General features: G+C 31.3%; 2 protein-coding genes and 1 pseudogene across 2 annotated transcripts; 1 reads left to right on the forward strand and 2 right to left on the reverse strand.

Moving 5' to 3' along the window:
• The first annotated feature begins 1,783 nt into the window (after positions 1-1,783).
• LOC111313280 (plasmodesmata-located protein 8-like) lies at positions 1,784-4,059 on the forward strand. The gene is made up of 3 exons (XM_022913942.2): positions 1,784-2,836; positions 3,345-3,452; positions 3,553-4,059. Exons 1-3 carry the CDS (start codon positions 1,969-1,971, stop codon positions 3,555-3,557), a joined length of 981 nt encoding a protein of 326 aa, XP_022769677.1. The 5' UTR covers positions 1,784-1,968; the 3' UTR covers positions 3,558-4,059.
• A 161-nt stretch (positions 4,060-4,220) lies between these two features.
• Positions 4,221-6,690, reverse strand: LOC111313281 (pectinesterase 2-like). Its single transcript, XM_089752602.1, has 2 exons — positions 5,686-6,690; positions 4,221-5,131 (listed from the first exon to the last, which is right to left on the reverse strand). The coding sequence occupies exons 1-2, from the start codon at positions 6,548-6,550 to the stop codon at positions 4,443-4,445; spliced, it is 1,554 nt and encodes a 517-aa protein (XP_089608728.1). The 5' UTR covers positions 6,551-6,690; the 3' UTR covers positions 4,221-4,442.
• Positions 6,691-13,134: 6,444 nt separating this feature from the next.
• On the reverse strand, positions 13,135-13,930 carry LOC111313775 (pectinesterase 2 pseudogene; annotated as a pseudogene).
• Between the last annotated feature and the right edge of the window lie 46 nt (positions 13,931-13,976).

Below are 13,976 nucleotides of genomic sequence, written 5' to 3' on the forward strand. Positions count from 1 at the left end.
TAAATAAATATCCTAAAATAATAAGATAAATCTTACGATAAGATAATCTTAATTAATATTTTAGAATTATAAATATACATATCAACATTTGACCTTTGAACTTTTCCGGCACTTGATTTGTTAAAGAAAATTAAAAAAAAAAATCCGAAAGTGATTGATCACTAGATATCGCTTTTACTACTTGCAATCCTAGTAAAACGTTAGTTCATAAACAAAATTACCTGTTATCAAAATGGGTTCTATTATATCGAGAAATGATGCTTTGGCCAAACCCGGAGTATTTTAGATTGTGAAGAATATTGCTTCTTCCTTTACATCATATATTGCTTTTTCCCTTTCCGAAAAAAAAAAAAAAAAAAAGCTGTGTTTGAAGGAGGGATTTAAAATTAAACGATTCGGAGGAGAGGAATCCCGGCCTGACGGATCTCACATACAGTCTTTTGCTAGAAGATAGCCTAAAATTGTTAAAAAGCTGAGTAAAGCCCAATTCCTACTTCTTTGAAAATAGTGGGCTGAATGTGAAAGAGGCCCAATAATTGAGTGCATGGTTATTGGTTTCGGCTGCAATCTTGCATTGTGAATGCCATAGACAAGACTGGGTTGGCAATGGAAAATCCAATCCAAACAAAGGTTCCTCGCGTTTTACCAATACCCGATAGTGACAAAACGTTATATGGGTTTCTCAGCTTTAACGTCAAAATTCGTACGAGGATGGTAATAACAGTCCTCGTCGGAAAATGAATCATCGTACTAAGGGAAATCTTCCATTTTCCGGGAGTATTATACTGCTGAACCATGATTACTGTGTCATTATAATACTAGAAATTTGTCCTATTTGTTGGGCATTATATTGAAAAGTTTTCATAGAAAATTCTCTCTAATGATTTCTTTTGTTATCAAAAGTGTAATCGAGTCGAGTCAAATTAATATAGTAAAAATTTTGAATTCGAGTTTGACTCTTAATTCGTAGTTCGATGCTTATTTTGAATTCGATCGAATTTCATATTTTTAGCTCGAATTTGATTTGTAATCAAAATCGAGTTACTCGAGCTCACTCGATTAAATTAGATTAATATGTAAAAATAAACTCGATTTTTATACTCGATAAAAGATCAATTATTTGTGTTCGAGTTCAAACTTAAATTCGAAGATTTTATTAATTACAATAATAAAAATATTTAAATATAAAAACTCGATTAAGCTCGCAAGTTATTTGAACCGGATATAAGAATACTCGAACTTGGTTCGATCGATGAGTCGAGCTACTCGAGCTTGAGCTCGACTCGATAATAATCGAACCAAATTCGAATTTTTTTCGAATCGAATCTAAGTAGCTTGCGAGTACTAATATATTATTTACACCTCTATTCATGAGTACTCTAGCTTCACTCTTTTTTTTTTTTAAGAAAAATTTGAGATAGATAAGTTATTCAATCTTTTAGATCAGAATAAGATATGTGATATCTGATAATCCAATGCATTCAAAATAATCTCAACAAATAATTATCGCACCCAAAATCTCTTTATTCATAAGATAAATTTTAACCAATTAAACCAACTACTTATTATTATTATTATTATTATTATTATTAATAGCTTCACTCTTATTTTACACATTCTTTTATTTTGTCTTTCTGATGATATTTCTTGGTTTATCTTGGGTATGTCTTCTCTTCTTTAAAAGTGAAAAGTACCATAGAATCTGGTCTGATTTTTTGCTATGAAAGCAATCTGCTCCCTGCCCACTGGCATCAAGTCATCAGCTGGATAGTTTTTACTTTTTGATGGATGCAAATGGCGTTAAAAAATCTATTATTAAACGTACCAACAACAAACCTTATTGGGAGTTCAGATGATGCAAATGCAATGAGATCTTGGCCAGAAACAAAAGTAACGGAGTCGTGATGCTCGACCTTATGACTATTTAGTATTTACTGAAGATAAAAGTAAAAATTGGAAAGGTGGAACATGAGTGGAAAAGCAATCACTAACTCACTTCTACACCAACAAAACAGAGCACAAAACAAAAGCAAAAGAAAGCAAAGCCAAATTGAAGAGAAAAACAAGGCGAAAAACATGCTGGGGAACCTTCAATCACACTCCACTCACAAAACTATTCAGGCCCTGGGACTCTCTACACTCTTCTTCCTCCTCCTGATCTCTCTCAATTACCTTTGTCTTCTCGTCAAAGCTCATATCTTCATATATGCTGGCTGCTCTCAGGAAAAGTACGCATCAAACTCCCCTTTCGAAGGTAAACTCAACTATTTTCTAGCATCAGTTGTTAGCTCATCCTCTCAAGCGTCATATAATACCTATGCAATTGGAAATGGAAGCTCAACGCCACCAGAAGGCACCATATATGGCTTATTCCAGTGCAGGGGTGATTTGCAGACTGCTGACTGCTCAAGATGCATGGAAAGTGCTGTTAACCAGATAGGCTTGGTTTGTCCGTATTCTTATGGGGCTTCTTTACAATTAGAAGGCTGCTATTTAAGATATGAGCATGCTAATTTCTTGGGGACGCTCGATACAAGCCTCAGGTTCAAGAAATGCGGTAAAAGTGTTAATAACGATGTCGAGTTCTTTAGGCGTAGAGATGATGTTCTAGCTGACTTGCAGGCGGCTATTGGTTTTAAAGTCAGTTCATCGGGTTTGGTTGAAGGGTTTGCTCAGTGTTTGGGGGACTTGAGCTCAAGTGATTGTTCTTCTTGCCTTGGGGATGCTGTGGGGAAAATGAAGAGTTTATGTGGATCAGCTGCAGCAGCTGATGTGTTCTTAGGGCAGTGTTATGCTCGATACTGGGCATCTGGCTACTATGTTGAATTCTCTCCAGGTGCAATTCATATCCCTATAACTCAATAATTTTTACTATCAGAACAACTAGAACAAAGGGCATTAATTTGTTAATATATCTTTTGTATTAATGTAATAAGGTCATTGTAATTAGCTCAATCTGTCGTGCCTCCATTTCATATCTCATCTTTTCTCTTTTCCTATAATTTATTCAGGCTATACTACTATTTTTTTTTATTCTGCTGTACTAATCACACAGTTAGTTAAATTCCTATTGATGGATGAAAAAGAAGTTATTCCAATAATCTTCATCACAAGGTCAATTCCACGTTTCCAGAAGCCATCATCTCCCACTTTCATTCGAATAAGAACCATATACATGACTTGCCTCAAAAGCTGCATTATTATTGGCTAAGAAAAAAAGCAGTAGAGGAATATTGGCATAACCAATTCTAATTTGTACCCGAAGTAGTGCAAGGAAAGATAAAAGATTAATTCTACTAAAAGCAGTATAGGACTAATTTCAATGACTCTTGCTTTTTGTGTAGATTCCTCCGACGAAGATGATATTGGAAAAACAGTAGCCATAACCGTCGGTGTATTAGCAGGTCTAGCCTTTTTTATCGTTCTTCTCTCATTTTGCCAAAAAGCAATGGGTAAAGCTCTATTTCTAGTTCATCTAATTTTCCTTCTCTCGATTACCTCTCCATCATCCTACTTGTAGAAATAATAGCAGTGACCCTTTTCTTTTTCCAGAATGAGATGACAAGTTTTAGGAGGATATAAAACCCTGCCCTGCTCGCAAGTTTAGACTGGGGGAGATGCGGTTTTTTCAAGAGAACTGGTTAATATTGGCTTTTTACATAACCATGGCACCTTTGTCAGCTACTTTTTTTTATACCATGTGACATCTCGACTTTTGTTTCAAAATCGTTTATAGACAATTATATGATACTATAAAAGATGTTTATTTGAGGAATTTCACTACTTTCCGTTACTATATTGCCTTACGAAATCCTTTCCCTGAAAAAAAAAAAAAGTCAAAGACCTTGAAGGCTATAATTAACTATGTAAACCAAACCAAGGCTTCTTTGTGGAGTGGGTGAAATTTTTGTTTGGACACGATTAAGAACCCGGATTTAATGAGGCGGCGGCGGAGGACGGTGCGGCCTACAAACAGTGTCCTTGAATAAGTGCCTAAAGAGACAGATAAGAACAAAACCTTAACCAGTCATATGCTTGCAACAAAGTGTTAAATAAAACTTTTAGTCAAGTGGTTGACAAGAAAAATATTTTGATTGATGATATTGATACCTTAACTACCCATGGACTTCCGGTATACCTCTGCATGCGTCTTAAAATAAGTGAATATTGGCAGTCAACTTATCTAAAACCTCATCATCCAAAGGGGAAAGAAAAAAGAATGATAGAGATTAAAAATATATATCCGTACAGTACGCGCACAAAACAATGAAATTCAACTTTATTATTCATAGATTAAGATTACACAAAAGAATGACAACTATGTATGAAAGAAGCATTGTGGTACAGCATTCCCTTCCGGCTTTTACGTAACTATTATTTATTTGTTTGCCTGCCGTAGTACTTGAATTAATTCAATATCATACATATATAATTGCAACAAACTAAAGGCCAGATGCGAAAGGCACACCAGTGGCAGGCAGCCAAAAACTTCCGGCAATGAAATTGCTAACGGTGAATTTTGATGCCTCGCTTGCACTAGTAAGAACATGGTAGCCGGGCCACCTGACTCTATTGGATGTGGATGAACCAGGGCCGGTGTTCATATACTCTGCATAATACAATGTTTTGAGTGCAAAATTACCCTTCCACTCCATCCAACCAGCCGGGTTAATCAAGCTATCAAGAAACGTTTTCATGAAAACAGTCCTCGAATATTGTTGCCATGGCCTCCCTAGGAATGTTTTGACTGAGCTTTGTACTGGGATCAAGTCGGAAGCAGCTGTAACTCTAGAATTGTGGATTATAATTCCACTGGTATCATTAGGGTCAGTCCTGCCCTGGGCAGTCACAGTGTTGGTCTTGTTAGGGGGATTGCGTGCAAATATGTTACAATTTTGGAAGACAACAGCAGCATTCCCAAATATAAAATCAACAGTTCCATAGATGTCACATTCTCTGTAAAATTGCCTCCCGGAATGGACAAAGAGAGTGTCTTGGTATCCTTCAAAGCTGCATTTATAGAACACTGAAAGATCAGAGCCGGAACGTAGAGCCACTGCCTGATTATTTTTGGGACCAGCGGTGTTTCTGAATGTAATGTCACGAGCAATGAAACCATCTCCAACACTAGCTGAAATTCCACATTTCAAGAAAGAAAAACAATCTCTTTTAGTCCATCATTCTTTCATTTTCAATCTACAATTTGACCAAAAAGGAACTTGCCGATCAAATCACATCAATCAAATTGATTATTCATGCATTGTTATATATAGTTTTCAAAAGTTTCCTTAAGCTGCTATAGCCTATATCTGTTGCATATTTGAATATCCCTCAGTCAAATTTATTGAAACGTAAAAACCCAATTACGTGATGCCGTTATTAATAAGAACAACCTGTGTTTTATCCACTAAAATAATTTTGTTTAAGACCATAAAAACCATACGACTTTTTCTCGATTCTTGGGCCACTGTTTGAAAAAACTGAGCTTTGAATGTGATTTTTTGTCATTAAAGAATTCAACGGACCCTATTTGCAGCCCAGTAGGGAGCAAGGAGGGAAAGGACCATCCAGAATTCTGTAAATGACATCATAATAAAGGTACGTGTCCTTCAAAGGTCATTTTTCCGACCAAAGTGCACGATATCAAATCTAAAGAAAATCATGGGACAAGCCAAATTTACTCACCAACACTGGCTGAACTGAAAGTCGTGGATCCTCCTCCAACGCTTTTGCTTCCGGTGATAATCGTCTGCCCTATACCATCGCCCACCAGCATAATATTTTTCAGATTGGAGCCTATCTCAACATGTTCACTGTATATACCTGCCTTCACATAGATCACATACCTTCCACTCCCAGATCGCTTAGAAGCAGCGGATATCGCGTCTTTTATCGTCTTATAATTCCCTGAACCATCTTGTGCTACCACGATATTCGCACTAGAAGCTGGTGATGAAGTCTGCAACAGTTTCCTGTCACCGGGCTTCACCCATGTCGGGAACCCATCTTTGTAGGTTGGTTCCTTGAAAGTTGCCTTGTTGAGAGCCAGAGTGTTACTTATTAACTTGGACACGTTATTTGACATCATGGGTAGAATATAATCCGGGACCCCGAGTTCGATAAACCCGGTCCGGCATGTTTCGAGGTTGGTTAAAGCCGTGCTGAGCCATGTTTGAGTATCATCTTTGCTGAGATTGGTGCTGTAATCAACAGTTTTATTGAGGAGGAGGATGGTTAGTTCATAGAGCTGAAGGCAATCGGCCCATGCAGCCTTTTCAAGCTCATTTCGGCATTTTGGGCCCAATAAGTACGTGTCATTTTGCCCACTTGTGGCACGCTCTAGAGCGAGTTGCATGGAGATTTTGAGAAAATCAGGCTCATCTCTGATTGTGGTGTTTATTGGATTTTGGCTCAAAAAATACTCACATGGTTGAGGGTTGGGAGTTTTGCTGCACCATGACTTCACATTGTTAGCGTTATAGCCCAAAACAGACGGCAAAAGGAAAGAGGACACTAGGAAAACTGAAATGAAAATTTGAGGAGGTGCCATTGATGGCTTACCAATGTCTTTAGATCACAGCAAATCAATGGATGATGGAAAGGTTAGGGTTCACGTAGGGTATTAGTGCTCTCTCGGTCTCTTTATATAGATGTTAAAAAAACAGGTGGTTGATGTTTGGGTACCAAAGGACGAAAAAAATTCTGTTCCTAATAATAATTAGTACAGATGGTTTGATGACTCTTTGCAAGTAGTTTTTATGGTATTTTTGGGATTAAAATTTGTTAATTGCCTTCTCTAAACGTATGACTTGAAGAAAAAAAAAAAAGAACGCGTTGTTGACTTTTTCGTTTACATGCAAATATTCTTTAGATTACAGGGAGTAAGGAGCTTCGAAGTTTATTAATAGAGATATCTTATATAAATATATAAAAATCAAAATTTTCGTTAAAAATAAAAAAAATTTTATATGGACGACTTAAAATGTTGACATATGAACGATTTTAAAAATTGTCACATGACATCTAATAAATACATTTTATTTTATTTAATATATTTTTAATTTAAAAATAATTCAAAAAAATAAATTGATTATATTTATGCTTTTATTCTTAATCTTAAATCACTTTCAATTCAATTCATATTAAAAGTAGTAAAATTTTAAAAATTTCTTAATTTGACAAATTAAATCAATCAATATAAAATTAATAAATACTACAATTACAATTATAAAATAATAGATTCTCTAATCAATTATTTGATACACTTATATTTGATTAAATATAGTATTCAGTAATTGATGTATTTCATATGTAAATATATAAAGCAAACATAATTCAAAAACCTAAATTGATTATATTTATATTTTTATTATTGATTTTAAGTTATTCTGAATTCAATTCATATTAAACGTACTAAAATTAAAAAAAAATTATTTTGACAAATTAAATTAATCAATATATAATAAATAAATAAATAAATACTATAATTACAATTATAAAATAGTTGATTCTCTAATTAATTATTTGATACATTTATATTTGATTAAATATAGTATTCATTTGAGTAATTAATGTATTTCATGACGTATTTTATGTGTAAATGTATAAAGTAAATATATCAAATTAATTCTTCATAATTAAATTAATGGAATAAAATGTTTTATTAATTTATATTTGATTGATACATTTATATTTCATTAAATATGATTTCATTTGATAAAATACTAATGCATGTTGATTTCATTTATTTTCATTTATAACATTTTATAATTTTATAATTTGATATTAATATACGTTGATTTAATTAAAATTTAATTTTTTTTATTGCCATAATTAAATACAATAAATTTAATTTGTTTTATTCTTCTAAATTAAGAGATCTCTAAATATTAGTGCCAAAATAAAATATTTCAATATCAATCAATTTGCCATTATTAGACCATTATTTACTCATAATTTTTGTTATTTCAATATTAATTTTCATAATTTAAAATTATCTTATTAACTGACTATATTTATGTTTTTACTATTGACTTTAAATCACTCTCAATTCAATTTATATTAAAAGTATTAAAATTTTAAAATTTTCTTAATTTGACAAATCAAATCAATCAATATATAATTAATGATTTAATAAATACAACAATTATAATTATAAAATAATTGATTCTCTAATTAATTATTTGATACATTTATATTTGATTAAATATAGTATTCAGTAATTGATTTATTTCATGTGTAAATATAGAAAGCAAATATATCAAATTAATTCTCCATAATTAAATTAATGGAATAAAATATTTTATTAATTAATTTATATTTGATTGATAGATTTATATTTCATTAAATATGATTTCATTTGATTTAATTTGGTAAAATATTAATACATGTTTGATTTCATTTGATAAAATATTAATGCACGTGGATTTCATTTGTAATATTTTATAATTTTAAAATCTAGATATTAATATACGATGATTTAATTAAAATTTAATTTGTTTTATTGTTTTAAATTAAGGGATCTATAAATGTTAATGGCAAAATAAAATATTACAATATCAATAAACTTACCATTGTTAGACCATTATTCACTCATAATTTTTATTATTTCAATATTAACTTTCATAATTTAAAATTATCTTAATAATTAACCTACAACACATCTTTTGTACAAGTAGCTCTAGGGTAAGTATAATACATCTTTAAGCACCTTTCACTAATTTTATATATTTTGATCACTACTAAACTCTACTTCAATTTTTTTTTGTGATTTTTGCTTTGAATTGTTTCTCGGTCTATATTCTTCAAAGGTTATTTTCTTTTATACTTATATTTTATATTTATTTAATTATGATATTAGCTTTTTTATTTTTTTTTGTTGATGATTGATTTAAAGATGATTAGGTATATAGGAAAAGTCTTTTACTGATAGAGTAACTATCATGAAAATTAATACCACTTTTGGTTGATATTATATGTCATGTGGGTGTAACAAGAAACTATCTGAAGTTGATGAGAAATTTTAATGTTATTCCTGCAATGTTGATGTCCATAATCTAACTCCAAAGTAATTAGTTTTTTTTTTATATATTTGATACATAAGAAAATTATTATTCCATAATGATAATAAAAGTATTTTAAATTATTATATTATATTTATAATTGTAGAATTTTATATTTTTTTTATAGGTACAAGTTGAATATTGAGATATATGATAATTTTAAAAGGGCGATATTCGTACTGTTCAATATAGAAGTAAAAGATTTAATTAATAGAGATATTGACGATTTTTATGAAAAACCTATTAAAGTATTTAGTTAAAAATTATTTTAATATTATTTAATATTTAAATTAATTAAATAATATATTTATATTTATGATTTAAGAAAATAGAGATTAAAAAATCCAAGAGATATTTGAATATCTTAGAGGTTAAATTTGTGTGTTCGAGACAAGGGCAACGAAGTATAATCTTAAGACAAGTAGTACAAAACTTACAGTAAATAAGGTGTATGATTTTGATCATAAGCTTGAATGTCAAAAATTATTGAAAGAGACATGTATAAGCTTATTATAATGATTATGTTTGTTATAAAGTTATATAGTCTAAATTATTACTCAATTGTTGTCAAATTACAGATTATTGTTATATCTATCTCTTCACATTCATTTGTGAAATTTATTGGCTCATCAAGTAGAATGACACATATTTTAAAAACAACAAGAAATATTGGAGAATTAATTGTTGTATCTTTGTTTCAACAATAATTTATGAAAGAATATCTTATGAAAAAAATTTGTATGCGAAATTAATTTTAAAGATAAAATTTTTAATTTCTTGAAATAAAAAATATTATTGTTTTTTGTTTAAAGATTATTTGAATTCAATAAATTATAGTTTGAGTTTTTTTTTAGAATTGATGGTAATTGTATAAGTATATTTATTATGTAATTAATTAATTTTATTATATTAAAATATATAAATTTAAATAAAAATAATTATATAAATTATGAGTTATTCATAAATTTCATAATTTATATTATTATTAAAAAAATTATTTATATAAAATTTATTGATATATTTATATATATATATATATATATGAATATATTTATTCGCACATCGCGTGAATTTTAATCCCATGTATAACAGAAGAGCCTTCCCCTTATTGTAGCGAGCATGCAGTTGCCACTTGTGATGATCAAAAGTCCTAATGATTGAATCATTCATTGCAATTCTTTATTTAATTCCCTGCATGCTCAATCTATGGGTAACTATTTTTCCATACGGTCAACGGCAATAATTTTTTAGGTTTTATTTAATATTAATTCTAATTTATTTGTTATATTAAAATTTTACTTTAGAAGTTTTTCTCTTAAAAATTGAACCCGAATTGATAATAATAATAAAAAAAAAAACTCGTCTTACCAATTGAGCTAACACTTTGTGGGTGGAATAAATGTACATGTGTTTTCTCCTTAATTCGGTAAAGTCTAAGAACATATATATGTAAAGTATTCACAATGATTTGCGTGAACAATTTAAAAAAAAATTTTAATCGTAATTATAATATATTTTTTTGAATAGTAATTATAATAATAATTATTATTAATTTTTAATAAAATCATAATTAATTTTATCGTTTATACAAATGATAGTTGTATTTAGATAGATAGTTAGATTAATTTCAATAAAATTAAAAATAAAAAAAATTATTATAATTACGATTAAAAAAATTTTTATTGTAATTATAATTAAAAAAAATTAATGAATAATTTATATTAAATAAATGTCACTGAAAATAAATTTTAAATTTAATTAATAATACGATAAATTTAATTATATTACACCACTCTTACGGTGGAATCCAAACTAAGGCTTAGAGTACTTGCCAGCTTTTAAAGTGATCATAGCTTCATAGTCAATACTTTGTAGGAAATTTAATTGACTGATTGTTTTAAACTTAAATTCACTTTTTTTTAATATTTACACGTTTCAATATAAATTATAATTATAATCAAATAATTTTTAATGTACATGAATTTTAGTTATGCATATATATATATATAAATAATTAATAAGATTGGTTTGACCCATTGTTTTGAACTCAATTTTGTTTGTCTGATGAGTGATGGATGTACGAATAATTAAATACTGATCATGGGATGAACAATTCTTGTATTACATTGGGGGGAACAGTTAATTTTTCAACATGAAATGAAATGGTGACGTGTTAGAAAGAATGTCTGAATCAAAAACTAATGGCCAACCATGGATGATGCAGTTTGACTTTCGTAATCCATGTCAGTTTATTATTCCCATCCATTCATAAGAAGACTGCTTAAACACCATCGTTATCAGCATTAATTGAGAATTGAGAATTGATTTTGATTTTTGACTGGCAAGTTGCGCTTAATTCCAAAGAAGAGGGTTTGGTTGAAGGGTTTGCTCGGTGTTTGGGGGGACTTGAGCTCAACTGATTGTTCTTCTTGCCTTGGGGATGCTGTGGGGAAAATGAAGAGTTTATGTGGATCAGCTGCAGCAGCTGATGTGTTCTTAGGGCAGTGTTATGCTTGATGCTGGGCATCTGGCTATTATGTTGAATTCTTTCCAGGTGCAATTCATATCCTTATAACTCAATAATTTTTACTATCAGAACAACTAGAACGAAGGCCAATAATTTGTTAATGTATCTTTTGTACTAATGTAATAAGGTCATTGTAATTAGCTCAATCTGTCATGCCTCCATTTCATATCTCATCTTTTCTCTTTTCCTATAATTTACTCAGGTGATACTACTATTTTCTTTTTATTCTGCTGTACTAATCACACAGTTAGTTAAATTCCTATTGATGGATGAAAAAGAAATTATTCCAATGCATCACAAGGTCAATTCCACGTTTGCAGAAGCCATCATCTCCCACTTTCATTCGAATAAGAACCATATATATGACTTGCCTTAAAAGCTGCATTATTATTGGCTAACAAAAAAAGCAGTAGAGGAATATTGGCATAACCAATTCTAATTTGTACCCAAAGTAGTGCAAGAAAAGATAAAAGATTAATTCTACTAAAAGCAGTATAGGACTAATTTCAATAACTTTTGCTTTTTGTGTAGATTCCTCCGACGAAGATGATATTGGAAAAACAGTAGCCATAACCGTCGGTGTATTTGCAGGTCTAGCCTTTTTGATCGTTCTTCTCTCATTTTGCCAAAAGCAATGGGTAAAGCTCTATTTCTAGTTCATCTAATTTTCCTTCTCCCGATGACCTCTCCATCATCCTACTTGTAGACATAATAGCAGTGACTCTTTTCTTTTTCCAGAATGAAATGACAGGTTTTAGGAGGATATGAAACCCCACCCTGCTCGCAAATTTAGATTGAGGGAGATGCGGTTTTTTCAAGAGAACTGGTTAATGTTGGTTTTTTACATAACCATGGCACCTTTGTGAGCTACTTTTTTTATACCATGTGACATCTCGATTTTTGTTTCAAAATCGTTTATAGACAATTATATGATACTATAAAAGATGTTTATTTGAGGAATTTCACTACTCTCCGTTACTATATTGCCTTATGAAATCCTTTGCCTGAAAAAAAAAAAAAAAGTCAAAGCCCTTGAAGGCTATAATTAACTTTATAAACCAAACCGAGGCTTCTTTTGGGTGAAAATTTTGTTTGGACCAGATTAAGAACCCGGATTCAATGACGCGGCGGCAGAGGACTGTGCAGCCAACGAAGAGTGTTCTCGAATAAGTGCCCAAAGAGACAGATAAGAACAAAACCTTAACCAGTTAGAAGTTTGCAATAAAGTGTTAAATATGACTATTAGTGAAGTGGCTGACAAGAAAAATATTTTGATTGATGATATTGATAACTTAATTACCCGTGGACTTCAGGCATGCCTTTGCATGCATCTTTAAATAAGTGAATATTGGCTGTCAATTTATCTAAAACCTTATCATCCAAAGGGGAAGAAAAAAGAATGATAGAGATTATTTTAAAATCCGTACAGTACGCTCCCAAAACAATGAAATTCAACTTTATTATTCATGGATTAAGATTACACAAAAGAATGACAACTATGTATGAAAGAAGCATTGTGGTACAACATTCCCTTCCGGCTTTTACGTAACTATTATTTATTTGTTTGCCTGCCATAGTACTTGAATTAATTCAATATTAGACATATATAATTGCAACAAACTAAAGGCCAGATGCGAAAGGCACACCAGTGGCAGGCAGCCAAGAACTTCCGGCAATAAAATTGCTGACGGTGAACTTTGATGCCTCGCTTGCACTAGTAAGAACATGGTAGCCGGGCCACTTGACTCTATTGGATGTGGATGAACCAGGGCCGGTGTTCATATACTCTGCATAATACAATGTTTTGAGTGCAAAATTACCATTCCACTCCATCCAACCAGCCGGGTTAATCAAACTATCAAGAAACGTTTTCATGAAAACAGTCCTCGAATATTGTTGCCATGGCCTCCCTAGGAATGTTTTGACTGAGCTTTTTACTGTGCTCAAGTCGGAAGCGGCTGTAACTCTAGAGTTGTGGATTATAATTCCAGTGTTTTGGTTGGGGTCAGTCCTGCCCTGGGCAGTCACAGTGTTGGTCTTGTTAGGGGGATTGCGTGCAAATATGTTACAATTTTGGAAGACAACAGCAGCATTCCCAAATATAAAATCAACAGTTCCATAGATGTCACATTCTCTGTAAAATTGCCTCCCGGAATGGACATAGAGAGTATCTTGGTATCCTTCCAAGCTGCATTTATAGAACACTGAAGATCAGAGCCGGAACGTAGAGCCACTGCCTGATGATTTTTGGGACCAGCGGTGTTTCTGAATGTAATGTCACGAGCAATGAACCCATCTCCGACAGCAGCTGAAATTCCACATTGCAAGAAGGAAAAACAATCTCTTTTAGTCCATCATTCTTTCATTTTCAATCTACAATTTGACCA

The sequence above is a fragment of the Durio zibethinus genome, chromosome 23 (genome assembly GCF_047325235.1).
Source record: "Durio zibethinus cultivar Kanyao isolate XHJ-2024 chromosome 23, ASM4732523v1, whole genome shotgun sequence".
Taxonomy (NCBI): Eukaryota; Viridiplantae; Streptophyta; class Magnoliopsida; order Malvales; family Malvaceae; genus Durio; species Durio zibethinus.